The sequence below is a fragment of the Oncorhynchus keta genome, chromosome 14 (assembly GCF_023373465.1).
Source record: "Oncorhynchus keta strain PuntledgeMale-10-30-2019 chromosome 14, Oket_V2, whole genome shotgun sequence".
NCBI classification, from domain to species: Eukaryota; Metazoa; Chordata; class Actinopteri; order Salmoniformes; family Salmonidae; genus Oncorhynchus; species Oncorhynchus keta.
Window position 1 is genome coordinate 13,868,435 of NC_068434.1, and position 23,056 is coordinate 13,891,490.

The following is a 23,056-nucleotide window of genomic DNA, read 5'->3' on the forward strand; positions in this document are numbered from 1 at the left end:
ACAGGATGCACCTGAGCTCAATTTTGAGTCCCATAGCAGAGAGTCTGAATACTTTTATTTTTTATACATTTGCAAAGATTTCTATAAACCTGTTTTTTGCTTTGTCATTATGGGGTTGTGTGTGTGGATTGAGGGAAAACAAATATTGAATACATTTTAGAACACGGCTGTCACTTAACTGTGGATTAAGGGAGCGGGGTCTGCATACTTTACGAATGCACTGTATAACAAGGTGATGCACTACCTCAGCCACAATGAGACATTATTCCACCAATGGCAGCATATTTCCATATTATGCAACATATTTCCACTAAGGACATCAGTGTTTGTAGGGTTGTCACACTAACTCTTCTCCTTTCTCGCTCTCCTTTCATCCCTATGACTTGGCTCGTTCACTGTCCCCTGCTGTGCGTGAAGAGCTGTGACCTGTGGTCCATTGGGGTGATCATCTATGTGATGCTGTGCGGCTACCCTCCCTTCTACTCCAAGCACCACAGCCGCACCATCCCCAAGGATATGCGCAAGAAGATCATGACGGCCAGCTTCGACTTCCCCGAGGACGAGTGGAGCCAGATCTCTGAGATGGCCAAGGACATTGTTCGCAAGTACGTCCCCACAGCAGGCTTTACTGTGTGTGCTAACAAGATGGCATGGTTCACGAGTGACGGTTTTGCATGACAAACAATGTGGACTGCCAAACCAGGGCTTTACTCATTCTGTGTTATTTGGATTGCGTGAGGAGGGTTTGAAGAATCAGTTTCACTAGCATTACTTCCTCCCTCTGTAGGCTGCTAAAGGTGAAGCCTGAGGAGAGGCTGACCATCGAGGGGGTTTTGGGACACCCCTGGCTGAACTGCACAGAGGCTCTGGACAACGTGCTTCCTTCCGCCCAGATGATGATGGACAAGGTGGGCCTGGATGGATGGACCGGGATGGACAGCGTTTATGTAACGCTCTCTTTCCCGTTAGTCTCAAAGCGCTTTAGATAGACCCAGTAAGACTTACTATAGGACTCTGCAGACAACGCCTTTGCTGCCTTAAAGGAATACTTTAGGATTTTAGCACTTCTTAGCACTACTTCCTCAAAGTCAGATGAACTCGTGGATTCTATTTTGTCTCTGCGTGTTGTTTGAAGGAAGTTGCTAACTAGTGCAATTATTGACTAGCGCTAGCAGATACCATAACCTTTGAGTTATTGCGCTAACACTAATTAGCATTGACTCGCTAAACTACCTCTGACTTTGTTCATACCGGACACAGACATAAAAATGGTGTCCACAAGTTCATCTGACTCTGGGGGAAGTAGTAGGATCATTGCCAAAATCCTGAGGTATCTCTTTAATAGCAATCAAGATCAGGGTGTAAAATTTTGCCATGTGACCCTTCCTCTTTCTGTCTTTTCTTCCTTCCCTCCCTCTGCCAGGCGGTGGTAGCTGGGATCCAGCAGGCCCATGCTGAACAGCTGGCTAACATGAGGATACAGGACCTTAACGTCAGCCTCAAGCCTCTCCACTCCGTCAATAACCCCATCCTGAGGAAAAGGAAGCTCCTAGGGTCTGTCTTGTTAAATTCCTGTCTCTATGTAGTAGTTGGTTAGGATCTGCTTCACAGTCTGACTGTCACTAATTTAGCTCAATAGTGGAGAGGGACTTTCTGCTGAGAACAGTACTGCTAAACAAAATGTGTCTGGTATATGGATCTCCTGACTGTGTGGTGGTGGTGTCTGGATCTCCTGACTGTGTGGTGGTGGTGTCTGGATCTCCTGACTGTGTGGTGGTGGTGTCTGGATCTCCTGACTGTGTGGTGGTGGTGTCTGGATCTCCTGACTGTGTGGTGGTGGTGTCTGGATCTCCTGACTGTGTGGTGTGCTACAGCAGCAAGCCGAGTGATGGCTTCTTCATCCATGACCCAGAGAACGGCGGTGAGAACTCTAACGTGGCCCTGGAGAAACTACGAGACGTCATCGCTCAGTGTATCCTCCCACAGGCTGGTCAGTCCACAAACAAACATACACACACTTCCCATCAACCAACACAGATGTACAACTTTCATTTAACAGGCATACATGCATGCACACAGTGAGCATGGTGAAACTGTGTTTGGTTGTGTGTGGCAGGGGAGAATGAGGATGAGAAGCTGAATGAGGTGGTGCATGAGGCTTGGCGTTTCAACCGGGACTGCAAACTGCTGCGAGACGGGCTGCAGGGCCTCAGCTGGGACGGTAAGCATAACATACTGCATGGATACAGCATTCAATGCAGAGCAATGGCAACTAGCACATACAACAACACTCATTTCTGTGGGTGGGGGGGCCCAGATGAATGGGAAGTTCTAATCCATCAGTTCGTAACCTTTGCTGGCTCAATGTTGGTTAAAAACGCTGTCTCCGGATGATGTCATTGGAAACATACATTTTAATTTTTAGTTCTGTTTTTTTACTACAAAACATAAACCCTCCATCTTCACATGTTGGGTGGTGTAGGATGAATTTGATAATGATTTATTTTTTATATTTCTTTTTCATCTGGTTTTGGTCAACGTTTAATAATTTGGTCTTCATTGTAGGACGGGCCTTTACTGACAAAGTGGATCGCTTGAAGTTGGCTGAAATAGTGAAGCAGGCCATAGAGGTAAAGACACATTTGCAAGAATGTCAGTAGCAAGTGCTGTCTTACCTTTTTTGTAGCGTTTTATTAGAACAGTTTTTAGCCAATGACTGTAGAGGCATTTTTATGTGACTTGACATGCTAAAATCGATAGCATTTCTTTTCATGTACTCACTTGCAAGACTATTGTACAGCTGTAGATATTCAAAAGAGGACTTGTTTGTACTATACTGTTTTTTTATGAACAACTGCAAATAACATACAATTCTTATATATTTTAGTTTTTGCAAAAAAGAAATACTTCGTTTTTTTTTCTGTACCCACTGGGAGGGAATTTTTCCAAGCTGCTTGACCAGGATGTCCACAGTGATGTGTTTTAATCTCACTTGTTTTTATTTTATTCTTATTTCTTTACCTTTTTAACAATGCTAAAAATAGTATTTATTTAACAAAGAAATCCTTATTTTTGACCATGAAGCCAAATGTTTAAGTCTGTAAGTTGAACAATAGAGGCTCTAAAGCAGACCCGAGGAACTAGGTCTAAGCTCCGTTTCTCCACCCACTAGGTGGGTGGTTTGTTTTCCAGGGAGGGGTAGGGAGTGGGCCCTCGGTGAGTGTGAGGTTCACTGGGGGGGGATTTCTGCTCTTGAATGACAGAGAAAATATCAAAACGTGCTCTTCAATCTACTGGATATCAGCGACAGTCAACAGTGCAATAGTCATTTAGGGCACGTGCATAATTTGTGCATAATTTGTACATATGTTGTACTTACATTCATATGCATACATTTACATGTTACATAATATGTATATTTATGTGTGTAAAGTATTATTCATGGCTAACGTGGACCCTCCCTGTTTCTTCCTGTGGTAACGAGTACAGAGCATAGTACACCAAACAAAACTGATCAAAAGAGGCAATGCAGGTTCTCTAATATAGTACTTGACTATTTGATAGTTGTATTTATGTTTTCCTATTTAAACATTCTCAAATGTATACAATTGAACCTTCCATGGATAAAGTCTTAGCCTTGCTTGCACATGAGGCGAATAACGTTTATTTCCTAATTGTTTCGATTTTCTTCTAAATCGATGAGCTGAATGCATCGACTCCGTTTGTCCAAGATATGTGCTCCTCTCACATTCAAGTGTATTGGGAAAGGGTTGGTGCAATGTAAATGCATATTTTCCCATTGTAAGACTGTTGCCCTAAATTTTTTATTTGGTCAAAACAATGACTGCAAGCATTTCTGTGTATGTCATTTTGTTTGTTTGGAGGCCTATCATGAATCAATGCTGAAGTTGTCCTCCAAACATCTGCAACATGAATGTGTCATGGCTGTTTCATGGCAACATATAGCCTCCGAACTCAGGATAACAATGCATTCATAATCACAAATAACACTTGCTCATCTTTGTGTGAAAATACCCAATGATACAAAGTGTCTTCAAAGCACAAGATCAGGGCTCGTATTCAGAAAGCGCCTGTTTCCTCTGCCCAAATCATCAGAAAGGCTAAACTGACCCTGCTTGGCCCTCCTACACTCTATGAATACAGGCCCTGATGTCTAGACTGGTTTTATATCCTCTGCTGCCTGTGAGAAATATTAAGAGTGAGATGGAGAAAAGGTACAATTCTCCCTTCATTTGCGTTTTGTACATGAGCATATAGTCAGTCACCTGGAAGTGAGAACTTAAATAGCTCCTATTAGGTAGCTGGAGAGCATGCCTCGTCAGACACTGTTGAAGTAGTTCCTAAGTCCATATCTGCAATAGATCCAGGCAGCACCTAATGGTTGCATCTCACATGGGTCCCTATAGTGCCCTACTTTTGGCCACTAAAAACTTGCCTATGCTATTGCTTCCTTCTCTGTTCCATATTTCCTCCGGTTGTCGTATGTTCATCGCGGACAAGGTCCAACCCGAAACATGACTTCCGCTATTAACCCAACCCTTCTGAATTTGTGGGGGGGCTGCCACATTTGGCACCCGGGGAGCCAAACTACCTTGCTCAGGGGTCAGAACAGATTTTTCACCTTGTCGACTCTGGGATTCGAACTAGCTACTTTTCGGTTGCTAGCCCAACCCCTCTTAACCGCTAGGCTACCTGCTGACTCCATGGAAGATTTGTACCTTAATCGGTATTCTTAATTTCTTTTTGTCCTCTGTCCTCTTGGGAATGTCATGAACATGCTGACTATTTGTATTAAAGGAATTATTTGCAACCGTAAGAGGCGTGTGTTATTCAGGTCTGTGTTGCTATAATGCGCATATGCGTTCATCATTTCAGAGCAGCGCGCAACACATCCGATTTTTAATCACACCCTTTCAACAAACCACTTAAAATATTGTTAGTCCACATTTGTCAAGGTTCATGTCTTTCTCTGCGATGGCTGTGTTTCTAACCATTTCTGATTATTCTGTTTTGATTTCCACACACAGCCTGCTGTGTTGGCGGTAGCGCTCTGCAGGAAACTATCCACATGACAAGTGTCTGTCATTAGCGCGGCGCTCTTCACGGAGATGAGGGGAGCGGCAGATCATTTCTCCCTCATCTACATTGTTAATGACTCTGGAGTAGGTAGAATGCTAATACAGACAATTAGTCAATCCTTGGTGCATGCCGAACACTAATTACCAACGCTGCCATTTAATCGCCCTCCACTGCTCGTGTTCTTTCAACTCATTGTCGGCTAATATTACCATTCCTAATGGAGATGAATTGGCAAACATTGGGTTATTTTGTAATGGACAATTTGCTGTGTAAATAATAATTGCCCCTTGTCAACAGTTTATTTGTTCAACTACGTGCAGTGTATAGCGCATATCACGTTTTCCATCAATCCTGTGGTGATTCTCTCAATGTAGGCACCCTCTGTGCACACCACATAATGCTGTGAGCGTATTGAACTCTACCCGCATGTACAACATAATGATTAGACACACTTGAAATACTCCAGTCTTAAATGGATGTGGTTTATAGCCTCTTTTTTTTTAAAGAAAAGACACATGTTTTTAAGTTCTATTAAGGAGGTTTTTGGTTAGGTCCAATTCACGCACTTATCAAGAGAACATTCCTGGGGCCTCCCAGTAGTTAAGGGCGCTGTACTGCAGCGCCAGCTGTGTCATCAGAGTCCCTGGGTTCACACCCAGGCTCTGTCGTAACCGGGCGCGACCGGGAGTTCCGTGGGGCGACGCACAATTGGCCTAGCGTCGTCCGGGTTAGGGAGGGCTTGGTCGGTAGGGATGTCCTTGTCTCATCGCGCACCAGCGACTCCTGTGGCGGGCCGGGCGCAGTGCACGGTGTACCCTCCGACACATTGGTGCGGCTGGCTTCCGGGTTGGATGCGCGCTGTGTTGGGTTGTGTATCGGAGGACACGTGACTTTCAACCTTCATCTCTCCCGAGCCCGTACGGGAGTTGAAGCGATGAGACAAGATAGTAGCTACTACAACAATTGGATACCACGAAAGTGGGGAGAAACTTTTTTTTAAAGAAGAAAAAAAGAACATTCCTGGCCAACCCTACTATCTGATCTGGCAGACTAACTATACACACGCTTTATTTTGTAAATGATGTTGGCGATCCCTAAGTGTGCCCTTGGCGATCCCTAAGTAAAATGGTGCCGTCAGGTTTGCTTAAGGAATTTGACATTATTTTTTACTTTTGACACAAGTATATTTCAAATGTAATTGCTAAAATATACTTAACTATTTTACTGGGTGACTTGAGTCATTTACTCAAGTATGACAATAGGGTACTTTCCCCCCCCCCCACCAGTGGTGCAGAGGAAATGGAGAAAAGAAACAATCTGGGTGTCAGTTCTGATGGTATGGAGCTGGAGAATGAGGGCCAAGGACCGGAATGGTCGGTAGTGGAAAGACACAGATGAGAGATCGTGATACAGAAAGCAATGGAGCGTCTAGTAAAGAAAGCAAAAATAGGGCCATAGTAGGAAGCAAGTGTGTGTTGGAGTGGAAAGTGGTAATGGTGTTTGAGACCACAGGACCTCGTTTATACCCTATTCAAATTAGCTTGGTTCATTGGCAATGGCAGATTGTTAATATATTGTGGAAGCCAGGCTCAGCAAGCAAAGATTCTGCTAATGGAAAAGCTTAAGGGGAAGATTAAAAGCCATGTCCCTGGTGATTATTCTAGATTGAGGGGAGTCATCACTGTGGTCCCAATATCTGTCCATAGACAGGGGTGCAACTTTCACTGGGGTCGGGGGGGGGGGACAGGGTATGCTTTAGGAAGCTTCTGAGTAGTTGGGTATGTCCTCCCCCACACTTCTAAAACCGAAGTTGATCCCCTGTCCATTGATATTAAGGGAGGAAGAGTGAGTGAGGCCAAAAGGTTGATCAGTAGGAAAGACTGTAAAAGAAGTGAAAGCCTATCAGTGCTGCTGAGGTTTGAGAAGGTTTTGATTGGAAAAGTAGAGAGGATTTGTCTCATCCCCATTGAGGTGTTTTAAATGCCAAAGAATTGGACATGAAGCTGTTCAATATAAAGGAAGGAAAATCTGTGCTAAGTGTGGAGGGGCACATGATTACGGTGAAGGTTAAGTGTCGTAATAAGGGCGGCCTAACCTTCCAACAGGACAACAACCCTAAGCACACAGCCAATACAGCAGGGGAGGGGCTTCGGGACAAGTCTCAATGTCAATGAGTGGCCTAGCCAGAGCCCGGACTTGAACCCGATCTAACATCTCTGGAGAGACCTGAAAATAGCTGTGCAGCAATGCTCCCCATCCAACCTGACAGCGCTTGAGAGGATCTGCAGAGAAGAATGGGAGCAAATCCAGGTGTGCCAAGCTTGTAGCGTCATACCCAAGAAGACTCTGCTTTAATCGCTGCCAAAGGTGCTTCAACAAAGTACTAATTTTATTTAAATTAGCCAACATTTCTAAACCTGTTTTTGCTTTGTCATTATGGGGTATTGTGTGTAGATTGAGATGAAGAAATAATAATAGTTTAGAATAAGGCTAACGTAACATTTGGAAAATGTCATACTTTACTAAGGCACTAACTCATGTCATTGTTTTTGCAGAGGAGATGTTGAGCAGTTTTACATCTAAGACGTTTGGTACAGTTTCTCAATGGAAAAGTGCATGAAAACAATGTCTCTTTTTGAATGAGAAGGCTTTATTGAAGTATCTCTACTGTTGACCAATTACCAATGAAGAGGCATAGGCTTCAGCTTGCCTCTAACATAAAATGTTTTGTTCCCTAACAGCCCCCCCAAAAAAACTTGCTGAAGCCCAAAACTAACAACAACCTCAATGTTGTCACATGCACAAACTCTTCCGAACTGTTTAGGCTGCGAAGCATGCAGACGGCTTTCATCAACGTCATCAGCGGCCGGGGAGCAGTTGTGGGCAGAACAGCACATTTATCCACCTTCCTGGCTCTGGGATTAGAACCAGCAACCTTTTGGTTACTGCCCTAATTCTCTTAACCGCTAGGCTACCTGCCAGGGTTCCCGAGTGGCGCAAGGCACTGCATCTCAGTGCAAGAGGTGTCACTACAGTCCCTGGTTTGAATCCAGGCTGTATCACATCCGGCCGTGATTGGGAGTCCCAGAGCGCGGTGCACAATTGGCCCAGGTTTGGCTGGGGTAGGCCTTAATTGTAAATAAGAATTAGTTCTGAACTGACTTGCCTAGTTAAATTTAAAAAATGTATTTAAACCTGCCGCCCCACTATTGGAATCCCTTGATAAAGATGAGCAAACAAGATTGTATAAGATAAATAATACATGCTGAGCTATATTGTATGCTCCAACATATTATACTAATAAAATTGCTCAGGCATTTTGTTTACCAAGTAATATGAAATCTAAATGATTGGCACCCCTCTTTTCAATACTTTAACGACCGCCCCCTGCGAGGATGATAACACTGCCTTTTTCTAAGATTAGAGGAATCTCATACAGAATTTTCCCAGATCCTTGATATCCTGATGGACTGCCCTCTTCAATTGCAATCACAGGTTTTCAATGGGGTTCGAGTCCGGAAACTGATTTTAAAGTCAATTAACTATTTATTTGTCGATTTGTATTAGGACTTTGAGTTATTGTCTTGCCAAGTGCGAATCCAAGTGCCAATGCCATTTAGCACCGCCTGGCGTTTGATATGGTCAGATCACATGACATGAAAATGGAGCTCTGTGCTGAGATGTTGGTTATGACAGGATCCCCTCCCCTTACATAGTGGTGTTGTCTGTTAATAGGATGCTCTCCCTTTACACAGTGGTGTTGGCTGTTGATAGGATGCTCTCCCTTTGCACGGTGGTGTTGTCTGTTGATAGGATGCTCTCCCTTTGCACGGTGGTGTTGTCTGTTGATAGGATGCTCTCCCTTTGCACGGTGGTGTTGTCTGTTGATAGGATGCTCTCCCTTTGCACGGTGGTGTTGTCTGTTGATAGGATGCTCTCCCTTTGCACGGTGGTGTTGTCTGTTAATAGGATGCTCTCCCTTTGCACGGTGGTGTTGTCTGTTGATAGGATGCTCTCCCTTTACACAGTGGTGTTGTCTGTTGATAGGATGCTCTCCCTTTACACGGTGGTGTTGTCTGTTGATAGGATGCTCTCCCTTTGCACGGTGGTGTTGTCTGTTGGTAGGATGCCCTCCCTTTGCATGGTGGTGTTGGCTGTTGATAGGATGCCCTCCCTTTGCACGGTGGTGTTGGCTGTTGATAGGATGCCCTCCCTTTGCACGGTGGTGTTGGCTGTTGATAGGATGCTCTCCCTTTGCACGGTGGTGTTGGCTGTTGATAGGATGCTCTCCCTTTGCACAGTGGTGTTGTCTGTTGGTAGGATGCCCTCCCTTTGCATGGTGGTGTTGGCTGTTGATAGGATGCCCTCCCTTTGCACGGTGGTGTTGGCTGTTGATAGGATGCCCTCCCTTTGCACGGTGGTGTTGGCTGTTGATAGGATGCTCTCCCTTTGCACGGTGGTGTTGGCTGTTGATAGGATGCTCTCCCTTTGCACGGTGGTGTTGTCTGTTGATAGGATGCTCTCCCTTTGCACAGTGGTGTTGTGATGTTGGCTGTTGATAGGATGCTCTCCCAGTGGTGTTTTACACGGTGGTGTTGTCTGTTGATAGGATGCTCTCCTTTACACGGTGGTGTTGTCTGTTGATAGGATGCTCTCCCTTTACACGGTGGTGTTGTCTGTTGATAGGATGCTCTCCCTTTGCACAGTGGTGTTGTCTGTTGGTAGGATGCCCTCCCTTTACACAGTGGTGTTGTCTGTTGATAGGATGCTCTCCCTTTACACGGTGGTGTTGTCTGTTGATAGGATGCTCTCCCTTTGCACAGTGGTGTTGTCTGTTGGTAGGATGCCCTCCCTTTGCAAGGTGGTGTTGGCTGTTGATAGGATGCCCTCCCTTTGCACGGTGGTGTTGGCTGTTGATAGGATGCCCTCCCTTTGCACGGTGGTGTTGGCTGTTGATAGGATGCTCTCCCTTTGCACGGTGGTGTTGGCTGTTGATAGGATGCTCTCCCTTTGCACAGTGGTGTTGTCTGTTGATAGGATGCTCTCCCTTTGCACGGTGGTGTTGGCTGTTGATAGGATGCTCTCCCTTTGCACGGTGGTGTTGGCTGTTGATAGGATGCTCTCCCTTTGCACGGTGGTGTTGGCTGTTGATAGGATGCCCTTCCTTTGCACGGTGATGTTGGCTGTTGATAGGATGCTCTCCCTTTGCACAGTGGTGTTGTCTGTTGGTAGGATGCCCTCCCTTTGCACAGTGGTGTTGGCTGTTGATAGGATGCTCTCCCTTTGCACGGTGATGTTGTCTGTTGATAGGATGCTCTCCCTTTGCACGGTGATGTTGTCTGTTGATAGGATGCTCTCCCTTTGCACAGTGGTGTTGTCTGTTGATAGGATGCTCTCCCTTTGCACAGTGGTGTTGGCTGTTGATAGGATGCTCTCCCTTTGCACAGTGGTGTTGGCTGTTGATAGGATGCTCTCCCTTTGCACAGTGGTGTTGGCTGTTGATAGGATGCTCTCCCTTTGCACAGTGGTGTTGGCTGTTGATAGGATGCTCTCCCTTTGCACAGTGGTGTTGTCTGTTGGTAGGATGCCCTCCCTTTGCACAGTGGTGTTGGCTGTTGATAGGATGCGCTCCCTTTGCACAACAATGAGGCCTGATGTTAGGAGCATCTCTTCCCTCTGCGTAGTGGTGTTGGCTGTTGATAGGGTCCCCTCCCTTTGCACATGTCCTGGTAATTCTAACCAAAAGGAAGAGAGACTGTAGATTCTTCAAACAACAACTTTATAAGGTTTGCAAATCTGGAGCAGTTAACTCTGCACCATTGGGTGATGGTTAAGGACCCAACGAACAGAAGTACAACCTCATCTACTGCACAGTTAGCAGATGTGTGGAAACAAAAGGTGGGTACATAGTTAGTGCAATCAAAGTTTCCTATCTGCTGTCACCGGGTATAGTCTGAATGATTTAGATCATGACACTGCTAATCATGCTATTCTCTGTTCACCTCAGTAGGTTTCCATTGGGATCCTGTAGATACTGAGTAATAGGATGTGTCACATTCTGTGGCTTCACCCAGTCTTATGACTAGAACAGACCAGGGCGGTCTGTATCAGTCGAGTTCTTAATACAGAATAGATAGCCTAGTTTGTAATTTTCCACCACACACACACCAATGAGGCCTGATGTTAGGGGGATCTCCCTCTGCACAGTAATGTTGAGAAGAGCGCCACATTCTGCGCAGCGATGATGTCTGCTAGAATATTGAGGATCTGGCACTCTGCCTCCTTTGTAAAAAAGCTGAGGGATAGGCCTGGAGAAATGTAACCTCTCAAATGTATAGCCGGAGCTATGGGTGCAGGGACTGACGTTCCATATCAAAATTACACTTAATGTTTTGATGCTTTGCAGTATTTGTTTACAAACAATGGTGTAAAACAAGCTTATATTTTGGGCTCTGACCAATGGTGTGTATATATAAAAACTTCATTGCTGATTCAATGGTGTATATATAAACACTTCATTGCTGATTCAATGGTGTGTATATAAACACTTCATTGCTGATTCAATGGTGTGTATATAAACACTTCATTGCTGATTCAATGGTGTGTATATATAAACACTTCATTGCTGATTCAATGGTGTGTATATATAAACACTTCATTGCTGATTCAATGGCCGAGTTGGAAGCACAGAATGTCATTGTATGCTGTAGCGTTAAGATTTCCCTTCACTGGAACCAAGGGGCCGAGTCCTAACCGTGAAAAACAGCTGGCACTATGCATTGGGGCAGGTAGCTTTCTCCTGGCATCCGCCAAACCCAGATTTGTCTGTCGGACTGCCAGATGGTGAAGTGTGATTCATCACTCCAGATAACGCATTTCCACTGTGCCAGAGTCCAATGGCGGCGAGCGTTACACCACCCCAGCCGCCGCTTGGAGATGTTAAGCTTGTGTACGGCTGTTTGGCCATAAAAACCCTTTATTTTAAGCTCCCGACTAACAGTTCTGGTGCTGACGTTGCTTGAGGCAGACTGGAACTCTGTAGTGAGTGTTGCAACCAAGGACAGGCGAGTTTTACATGCTTCATTACTCAGCAGTCCCTTTCTGTGAGCTTGTGTGGCCTACCACGTCGCGGCTGAACAGTTGTTCCTTGATGTTTCCACTTCACAATAACAGCAGATCTAGCAGGGCAGAAATTTGACAAACAGACTTGTTGGAAAGGTGGTATCCTATGACACTGCCACGTTGAAAGTCACTGAGCTCTTCAGTAAGGTAATTTTACTGCCAATGCTTGTCTATGGAGATTGCATGGCTGTGTGCTTGATTTTATACACCTGTCAGCAATGGGTGTGGCTGAAATAGCCAAATCCACTAATTTGAAGGATACACACACACACACAAAAGTATGTATATAGTACCAGTCAAGTTTGGACACACCTACACATTCCAGGGTCTTTTTATTTTTTACTATTTTCTACATTGTATTTTAATAGACGACTATGAAATAAAACATATGGAACCATGTAGTAACCAAAAATGTTAAACAAATCAAAATATATTTTATAATTGAGATTCTTCAAAGTAGCCACCCTTTGCCTTGATGATAGCTTTGCACACTCTTGGCATTCTCAACTCTATTTCCAAATGCCTGAAGGTACCACGTTCATCTGTACAAACAATAGTACGTAAGTATAAACACCATGGGACCACACAGCCGTCATACAGCTCAGGAAGGAGACACGTTCTGTCTCCTAGAGATGAACGTACTTTGGTGCGAAAGGTGCAAATCAATCCCAGAACAACAGCAAAGGACCTTGTGAAGATGCTGGAGGAAACCGGTACAAAAGTATCTATATCCACAGTAAAAACGAGTCCTATATCGACTAAACCTGAAAGGCCGCTCAGCAACGAAGAAGCCACTGCTCCAGAACCGCCATATAAAAAGCCAGACTACGGTTTAACTGCACATGGGGACAGACTTTTGTACTTTTTGGAGAAATGTCCTCGTCTGATGAAAAAAAAAATAACTATTTGGCCATAATGACCATCGTTATGTTTGGAGGAGAAGGAGGATGCTTGCAAGCCGAAGAACACCCCAACCGTGAAGCACAGGGGTGACAGCATCATGTTGTGGGGGTGCTTTGCTGCAGGAGGGACTGGTGCACTTCACAAAATAGATGGCATGAGCTGGACAATAATGTGAATATATTTAACTAGGCAAGTCAGTTAAGAACAAATTCTTATTCTCAATGACTGCCTAGGAACAGTGGGTTAACTGCCTTGTTCAGGGGCAGAACGACATTTGTACCTTGTCAGCTCGGGGATTCGATCTTGCAACCTTTCTGTTTCTAGTCCAACGCTCTAACGCAGGGTAGCCATGATATTTCCAGGGTAGCCTAGAAGTTTCCATACACTTTAGTGTACAATTCGAAATACATTCACTCAGTTTTTCACAATTCCTGACATTTAATCCTCGGTCAATTAGGATCACCACTTTATTTTAAGAATGTGAAATGTCAGAATAATAGTAGAGAATCATCAACGGGACAATTTTTATTTTATTTTTCTTGAGCGAATGGTCAGGGGGCCGCAACAATGTCACATTTGGAGACTGCAACTTGACTGCAAGAAGCCCAAACAGATGTAATATTAGACAAACAATTTCAAACCTTACATTTGTATATGATTGTACAAAACATTAGGAATACCTGCTCTTTCCATGACACTGACCAGGTGATTCCAGGTGAAACCTTATTGATGTTACCTGTTAAATCCACTTCAAGATTAAAGGGAGGAGACGGGTTAAATAAGGATTTTTAAGCCTCGAGACAACATTAAGAACACCTTCCTAAAATTCCACAGGAATGTTGGCCCATGTTAAATATTTTGTCTGTCTCTATCAAGGTTTAAAAATATTGATTTAATCTGTCTACTTCATTCATCTCCACTGATTGAAGTGGATTTAGCAATTGACATTAATAACGGATCATAGCATTCACCTGGTTAGTCGACCGTAGGAAAGAGCAGGTGTCCATGTTTTTGCAAACTCAGTTGAACACAGCAGCATGTTTTGTTATTTCTGTATAACTAAAAATCGCCAACGAAGTTAACTCTTAAAGGGTCAGTGGAAATAATGTTAGTTTTCCCCAGTTTGTGGGCGTGTTCGATGGGAATTTATTTTTATGAATATCAACTCCAAGTATCAAAACGGAACACAGCTGATAAATGCATAGTTACACGAACGTCAGTAGCTATGTTTCCATCCAATTGGCAACAGAATTTCATGAGAATATAAAATCAATACACGCATTTTCCCACCAGAATTTTCATTTGCAGATACAATGCTGTGCGTGATGACGTAATGGACAAAATACAATTTGTTTTAACCTTTATTTATTTAACCAGGCAAGTCAGTTAAGCATTTAAGATTGGTTTCTTGTTGGTACGTGCGAGTGCACGTATAGCCTACTGACATTATTATGGACAAAAGAGCAAGATTTGTATTTGTAAAACGGCTACCAATCATCGATGATCATGTCACCAGAATAAGACCCTCGACACAAAAAGATACCACCTTAACCAGTTTGTTTTGTTTACATTTAGAAAATGCACCGTAAATATTGTAACGAACCTGGGTTTATAAGCGCGGATATCGACTATGCCGCTTGAGCACGCTTTTGCTGGACTTCCGGCTAGAAGGTCGAGGGTTCGAGACCTGCTCCCTGCTGTTTCATTACAATATGTTTCCATCAGGCCTGTCATTAAAAACAAATATTCGACATGTGTTTTACTCGCATACACAAAGTTGGATGAAAACCTGGTTAGACACAATCATCATTTGGTCAGTCAATGCGTCACAATCCAGTGAACAGGGTTTATTAATGTTTCATATCTTTCCAGTTCTTCAGGATGAATTGAGATTGATTTAATTGTAAACTACTGCAATGGCCTGTGACAAAAACAGTGCTCTGTCCACCACTGGAGGTCACTGTTGACTAAAGTTTAAACTCTGCCTCTTGAGAGAGAACAGATCAGAAGAGGCGAAGCGAGAGGTTTTACTCTTGCCAAAAATCTGTCCAAAATAAATCCGATGGGTTTATTTTGGACCAAAATTTGTCGTCTGCCTTCCCGCATTTGGGATGACTCCCATTGTTAGGGCGGAGACATGAGCATCTCGTCATGATATACAGATCTCTGTAGAAAGTAGAACATTTCGGGAGCAGTTGAACGAACTGCATGTTAATCTGGAGCAGTGATAGAATACAACCATGAGTGGTTGTCAAGCAATTTCTGAAGTCACTATTACTTAGCGCATTGCTACCAACTGCCTTGTGAAAACTCATCTTTAATAGTATAATAAATTGTCCCGTGTACAGGTTAAAGTGAAATAGACAAACGAGATTGCTTTGTGTGTTTTTGTCTCGATGTGTACACAAACTGCGAGGCCATGGCCATTCCTGATGTACCCATCGCCATTTCTAATTATATTAAAGGCTCAGTGCACTCTATTTTTTGCTGCGTTTTGTATCATATTGTACAATAGTTGAAACTAACACAAAATATATATTTTTAATTGTTATTTCCTGATAGTTGCTGGCTGAAAATACCATCTACACAGCAATGTTATTATAGTAAATGTATTATTATAGTAAAACTGAAACCAAAACTAATTATGAAAACAATTGTGTAAACAAATAAAATAATGAACAAACCTGTTTTGAAAAACGAAAGCTATACTGTAACTGTTCATCTAACTCAAACTAGGTAAAATAAAGTGTTTTTATTTTTACTTTGGGCAAAAATCGAATGGGTTTTTCAATGAAGATTTCAAGCTTTTTGGGGGTGTTCAACTACTGAAGTTAGTGGATAAATGCAGCCTAATGTTTAGGTTGTTTCGAATGTACAGATACAAGTGGAAGCATGTGCCATTCCGGTAACTTTGAGAACTATTTTATATCCGTGTTGTGCCTGTTGTTCACACGTGTATCCGCCCTCTCATTGGCTAGTATATCCCCACTGGATCCCACCTCCTCACAGCTTTTGCAAACATTTATTCCCATTGTTAGAGCGGTCAGTCCAGTATCTTGTCAGTATATAGATATTTGACAAGTATCACTAGCTATTTAATTACTTTATTTTTCCAGAAGGAACTTCAGTTGTTAGCTATCCCGTTCTGCAAGTTATCACTAGCTAGCAAGGAAAATTTGGCTAGGTAGCTAACTTACATGTACATTGGATTGGTATAAACATACGCAATCTCAGGTTTCCTGGGTTCCACCATATTTTTTTTTGCAGCAATCTCAGCACTACTATTCCTTTTAAATCCAAGTCACATTGAGATTGACTTAATTTAATTTAAACCTAATCTATGACCTGACAAATCACCGTATGTATTACTGCCTCCCAGTTGCAAGAAGACATCTCCAAAAAGCTATGCAACACAAATGTCTCCAACACATGCTTTCTGTCCCTAACATAAAATAATATCAAAGCAAAATAACTAAATTGTACAACTAAATAAAAACTAGCAAATCATTGAAGTGAAACAAAAATAAAAACACTGTTCACCGTAACCAGCCGTATTCATCTAGAAATTAAGTGGCCACCTATTCTCACCATAGATCCGAAACCACACACAAATGAAGTCTTCTGGAGTAAAAGCACTGATGGCACACCATTCCAGGATTAAGCCTCCATCTAGGACTATAATCTCGAACTGGATAATCTTCACCACAGAATGCCTTAACCATAGAAATAGAATGGGCGTCCCCATTCAAATCAATGATGGTAAAATGGGTGGAATGGCGGTCGTTGTGAGACTACCCATAGGAGCAAAGCAGGAAGTGTACCCATCAATCTGTGCTGTGATTTTTTTTTGGAATCAACTCAACTGACATTACAAAAACATTTTCAATTGCATGAGCCACATCAATTAGCATATTTTGAATTAACATTATACACTACCATGGAAATTATTGCAACACAATACCAGGCAGCCATTGCGAGTGTACTCATGAGTTTACCAGTCAAATTGCCAGGGTTAGAGGTTCCAAGTCTGTTCTATTCATTATATTTCTATGGCCTTAACTACCAGTCATTACCTATTAGCATAACTCCCATTTGTGTATGGAGCGCTTGGTAAGCCCTCAAACAGACATGCCAGATCATCACAATTCCCTTCGACCTCCTACTGCTCTATGGCACTCAGTCATGGAACAGTTTTCACTGGATCAAAACACTGATACAGTGCATTTGGAAAGTATTCAGAGCCCTTGACTTTTTCCACATTTTATTACGTTACAGCCTTATTCTAAAGTCTATTACATCATTTTCCCCCTCAATCTACACACACACAATACCCCATAATGACAAAGCGAAAAGTTTATTTTTTTTCTTTACTAATGTTTTTTTTTTTTTTTTTTTTTATGTAAAAAAATAACGTATTTACATAAGTACTCAGACTTTACTACGAGACTCAATTGAGCTCAGGTGCATCCTGTTTCCATTGATCATCATTGATGTTTCTACAACTTGATTGGAGTCCACCTGTGGTAAATTCAATTGATTGGACATGATTTGGAAAAGCACACACATGTCGAAATAAGGTCCCACAGTTGACAGTGCATGTCAGAGCAAAAACCATGAGGTTGAAGGAATTGGAGTCAAAGGTCCGTAAAGCTCCAAGACAGGATTGTGTCGAGGCAAAGAACTGAGGAAGGGTCCCAAAACATTTCTGCAGCATTGAAGGTCCCCAAGAATGCAGTGGCCTCCATCATTCCTAAATGGAACAAGTTTGGAACCACCAAGACTCTTCATAGAGCTGGCCTCCCAGCCAAACTTAGCAATCGAGGGAAAAGGGCCTTGGTCAGGGAGATGACCAAGAACGATGGTCACTCTAACAGAGTTTTAGAGTTCCTCTGTGGTGATGGGAGAACCTTCCAGAAGGACAGCCAATGTCTGCAGCACTCCACCAATCAGGCCTTAATGGTAGAGTGGCCAGACAGAAGCCGCTTCTCAGTAAAAGGCACATGACAGTCCACTTGAAGTTTGCCAAAAGGCACCTAAAGGGCTCTGAGACCATGCGAAACAAGATTCTCTGGTCTGATGAAGCCAAGATTGAACTCTTTGGCCTGAATGTCAAGCGTCAGGTCTTGAGGACACCTGGCACCATCCCTACGGTGAAGCACAGTGGTGGCAGCATCATGCTTTGAGGATGTTTTTCAGCTGCAGGGACTGGGAGACTAGTCAGGATCGAAGGAAAGATGTTCAGAGAAACTTGACGAAAACCTGCACCAGAGCGCTCAAGACTTCAGACTGGGGTGAAGATTCACCTTCCAACAGGACAACAACCCTAAGCACACAGCCAAGACAACGCAGGAGTGGCTTCAGGACAAATCTCAGCCCGGACTTGAACCCGATCGAACATCTCTGGAGAGACCTGAAAGTAGCGGTGCAGCAACACTCTCGATCAAACCTGACAGAGCTTGAGAAGATCTGCAGAGAATAATTGGAGAAACTCTCCAAATACAGGTGTGCCAAGCTTGTGGGCTGTAATCGCTGCCAAAGGTGCTTCAACAAAGTAAAGTGTCTGAATACTTATGTAATATCAGTTTGTTTTTTTGTGTAAATTTGCTAAGACTTCTAAAAACCTGTTTTTGCTTTGTCATTATGGGGTATTGTGTGTAGATTGAGGGGAAAAATATTCAATTTTAGGATAAGGCTGTAATGTAACTGGAAAAAGTCAAGGGGTCTGAATACTTTCCGAATGCACAGAATGTACTCTCGCTCTGGGTTAAAATGCTATTTCAAATATCTCAATTACTTTCACATACATTCAAAGTAAGTATTCAAATATATTTTATTTGGGAATACTCAAATACACTCCCATGCATTTAACCCAGGTGTTTGACAATAGTATTTTCAAATATCAAATACAATTTGGCAGACCAAGTGGTTTTTACGAATAATATAAGTACTTGTTTTGGGCGGTCTATTTGAAAATACTTTATTTTAAATATCATATATTCAAGTACTTAATTCAGATATTTCTGGAGCAGTGGATGATTGTGGGAGCAGGCACGGATTTTTGTAGCTTCATTTCAGACGAGTGGCTAATCACTAAATTACTAATTGCCCCTTTACAGTCTTTAAGTGGGAGGTGAAGAAATCAATTTTTACACCATGTCTCTTCACTACAGAGAATATAACCTACAGACATGGAGCACACAAACCTCATCCCCCTAAATACCTGTCCCTCTTCTCACTCACTGCTACTCTTCATGAGTTTCTGATGTGTAGACTACTTTCATCAATGACAAAGCCCCGACAGAGCTCATCAATCAGTGTTCAGAGTCAATGAGCTTAAATGAAGTTGCTAGACGGGCAATCCGATATATTGATTTCTGCTGCCGCCCCCCCCCCCTCACATACACTGCTATAACATAACATGGTGGTTAAAAGAGAGGAAGATCTCATGGATGATGTTGACAGTATAATGTTGTCATACATCATAAAGCTGCTTCTGATGTATGCGTTTATTATTAATAATGCCGTTTATTGCCATCTGTGTGGTGCTACTGAGTTCTGTAGGATTAGCCTAATGCCTTTCTGATTAGTGTAGCGTTGAAGGCCAGGTCACAGGCTGGCCCACTGCTCTCCACAGGTCAGCACAACCATTTGATTGGCTAGGAAGATTGCATCTGGAGTCGCCATGGTGATGGTGCCAAGCTAGGTGACCATACAGTAGGAGCCATATTACATCACCCTGGCAACCACAGTTGAGTGGCAAGGCAGCACACCTTGGGACCTTGGGGTGTTGTGTGTGTGTGACAGAGGGCAGACCCATTAAATTAAATGTTAAATGCATTTGAGCTATACAAATATACAGTACTGTATATACAGACAGCAACTGCATAAAATCTCAACTTACTCTCGCACATACACACTGTCACACACGAACACACATGGCGAGCAGTCTGAAGAGATAAGAGACTCTTTGAAGGTGGAAATGAGTTTTGGTGCCTGACTGCTCCTGTCTCTCAGGTCATGTGACTAAATCCTCCCGTCATACTAACATGGACAGATAAGACACCTAGCAATCTGCTGTTAAGACTGTGTGGGTGTGTGTGTACGTATGTATTCATGCGTGCATATGTGCATGTGTAGAGCTTATTTGTATAGTGAAGGTCTCTGGTGGCTGTGAGTGGTAATTGGTGGCAGATAAACAGTCGTTTGGAGCGGTGTGTGAATTCACTAATCGGAGAGGGATTTACAATGTGTAGTTTAAAGCTCTTGAGTTCCCTGAGAGATTTGCCATAGCCATTAGCTGCTGTTCTGAGTCTGTGCCTTGACTGTGTGAGTGTACGTGTGCAACTGTGTGTGTGTGTGTGTTCATCTGTGTGTGTTTTCCTAGCTTGGCTCTCCTCCAATCTTTGAGAGCTAATTGGAACTAGAATAACATTCCTCAAAGGCCATTCATTTAGTAAGAGGTAATGACTGAGCGTGTGAGAAGCAGAAGAGCCCTAACGATCGGCGCTAACACTGTTTTACTCTGATTTTAACGAGGGGTAATCACTAGGCTGGAGAGTGAGAGGAATAAAAGTGGGGGAAAAGACAAGGAAGCGGAAGCAATTCTCTTTCAGTGATTATTCCTTCTTTCAGTGACGAGCCCTTCTTTCAGTGACGAGTAACAGGCATGTTTCTGCCACTCTGGGCCTGTTAGAAACGCACAGTAGCAGCTTTTATTTATTACTGTAGAACACCATAGTACTATATTGAAGTACTGCCACAATACTCCAGGTACTGCCTCTATATACAGACACTGATACTATGCCTCAGATTTTTATACTATCCTCCAGGTACCGCCGCTATACTCCAGGTACCGCCGCTATACTCCAGGTACCACTGCTATACTACAGACACTGATACCATACCACCCTGCATACCACTGCTGACTTGCTTCTGAAGCAAGGCAAAGTTGGTCCTGGTCAGTTCCTGGATGGGAGACCAGATGCTGCTGGAAGTGGTGGAGGGCCAGTAGGAGGCACCCTTTCCTCTGGTCTAAAAAAAAATATCCCAATGCCCCAGGGCAGTGATTGGGGACACTGCCCTGTGTAGGGTGCCATCTTTTTTGAATGGGACGTTAAACAGGTGTCCTGACTCTCTGCAGTCATTAAAAATCCCATGGCATTTATCGTGAGAGTAGGGGTGTTAACCCCGGTGTCCTGGTTAAATTCCCAATCTGGCCCTCAAACCATCACGGTCACCTAATAATCCCCAGTTTACAATTGGCTCATTCATCCCCCTCCTCTCCCCTGTAACTATTTCCCAGGTCGTTGCTGCAAATGAGAACGTGTTCTCAGTCAACTTACCTGGTAAAATAACAGATAAATAAAACTATACTCCAGACACTGGCATACTGATGCAATTATTTTAGTACTATCATTATATTACTGGCACTGGAGGAGATGGCTGCCGTTTTGCGGGTTCCTAACCAATTATGTTATTGTGTGTTTTTTCTCGTTGTTTTAACTTATTTTGTACATATGTTTTCTGTCACCGGCTCTTATGACCGAAAAGAGCTTCTGGATATCAGAACAGCAATTACTCACCTCGTACTAGACAAATATTCTTTCTTTAACGAGTTGGACACAAAGAATTTACTTCAAACACCGGGCAAGGTCCAAATCCCTGTAATTTGCATGAAGAAGAGGCGGAGATATAGGGGACGCAGGTTGGGGTGCCTTGTAAGAATTTGTTGGTGAGTGGGTAACCTGCCTCTCATCAGCCCTATTAGCCAACGTGCAATCATTGGAGAATAAACTTGATGAGCTCCGATCAAGACTATCCTACCAACAGGACATCAAGAACTGTAATATCTTATGTTTCACCGAGTCTGAACGACAACATGGATAACATACAGCTGGCTGTGTTTTCCGTGCATGGGCAAGATAGAACAGCTGCCTCCGGTAAGACCAGGGGTGGTGGTCTGTGTTTATTTGTCAATAACAGCTGGTGCAACAAATCTAATATTAAGGAAGTCTCAAGGTTTTGCTCCCCTGAGGTAGAGTATCTCATGATAAGCTGTAGACCACGCTATTTACCTAGAGTTTATCTATATTTTTCTCTAGCTGTTTATTTACCACCACAAACCAATGCTGGTGCGAAGACTGCACTCAACGAGCTGCATAAGGTCATAAGCAAACAAGAAAATGCTCATCCAGAGGCGCCGCTCCTAGTGGCCATTCACTTTAATGCTGGGAAACATATCTGTTTTAACTAATTTCTACCAACATGTTACATGTGCAACCTAAGGGAAAAAGCTCTAGGCCACCTTTAGTCCACACACAGAGACGCGTAGAAAGCTCTCCCTCACCCTCCATTTGGCAAATCTGACCATAACTCTATCCTCCTGATGGCACCCCCCTTAAAAGATTTAGATGCACTATTGTAAAGTGGCTGTTCCACTGGATGTCATAAGGTGAATGCACCAATTTGTAAGTCGCTCTGGATAAGAGCGTCTGCTAAATGACTTAAATGTAAAATGTATATGTAAATGTATTAAGGAGTACACCACATCCGTCACAGTCTTCATCAATAAATGCATCGATGACGTCGTCCCCACAGTGACCGTACGTACATACCCCAACGAGAAGCCATGGATTACAGGCAACATCTGCACTGAGCTAACGGGTAGAGCTGCCGCTTTCAAGGAGCGGGACTCTAACCCAGACGCTTATAATAAATCCCGTTATGCCCTCTGACTAATCATTAAACAGGCAAAGCGTCAATACAGGACTAAGATTGAATCATACTACACCGGCTCCGATGCTCGTCGGATGTGGCAGGGTTTGCAAACTATTACAGACTACAAAGGAAAGAACAGCCGTGAGCTGCCCAATGACATGGGCCTACCAGAGGAGGTAAATGACTTCTATGCACGCTTCGAGGCAAGCAACAC

General features: G+C 43.3%; 1 protein-coding gene across 6 annotated transcripts in view; it reads left to right on the top strand.

Moving 5' to 3' along the window:
- LOC118370857 (MAP kinase-activated protein kinase 5-like) overlaps nucleotides 1-23,056 on the top strand; it is a 55,403-nt gene that overhangs the window by 18,289 nt on the left and 14,058 nt on the right. For 3 of the 6 annotated variants that reach the window (XM_035756047.2, XM_052461134.1, XM_035756049.2), the window contains 6 exons: nucleotides 418-605; nucleotides 788-908; nucleotides 1,424-1,554; nucleotides 1,875-1,990; nucleotides 2,117-2,221; nucleotides 2,566-3,223. In XM_035756047.2, coding sequence (XP_035611940.1) covers nucleotides 418-605; nucleotides 788-908; nucleotides 1,424-1,554; nucleotides 1,875-1,990; nucleotides 2,117-2,221; nucleotides 2,566-2,660 — 756 coding nt within the window. In that variant the 3' untranslated portion in view covers nucleotides 2,661-3,223. Of the gene's footprint in view, nucleotides 1-417; nucleotides 606-787; nucleotides 909-1,423; nucleotides 1,555-1,874; nucleotides 1,991-2,116; nucleotides 2,222-2,565; nucleotides 3,225-23,056 lie in introns of those variants that run through there. The other 3 variants (XM_035756050.2, XM_035756048.2, XM_052461135.1) reach the window with 3 other exon arrangements.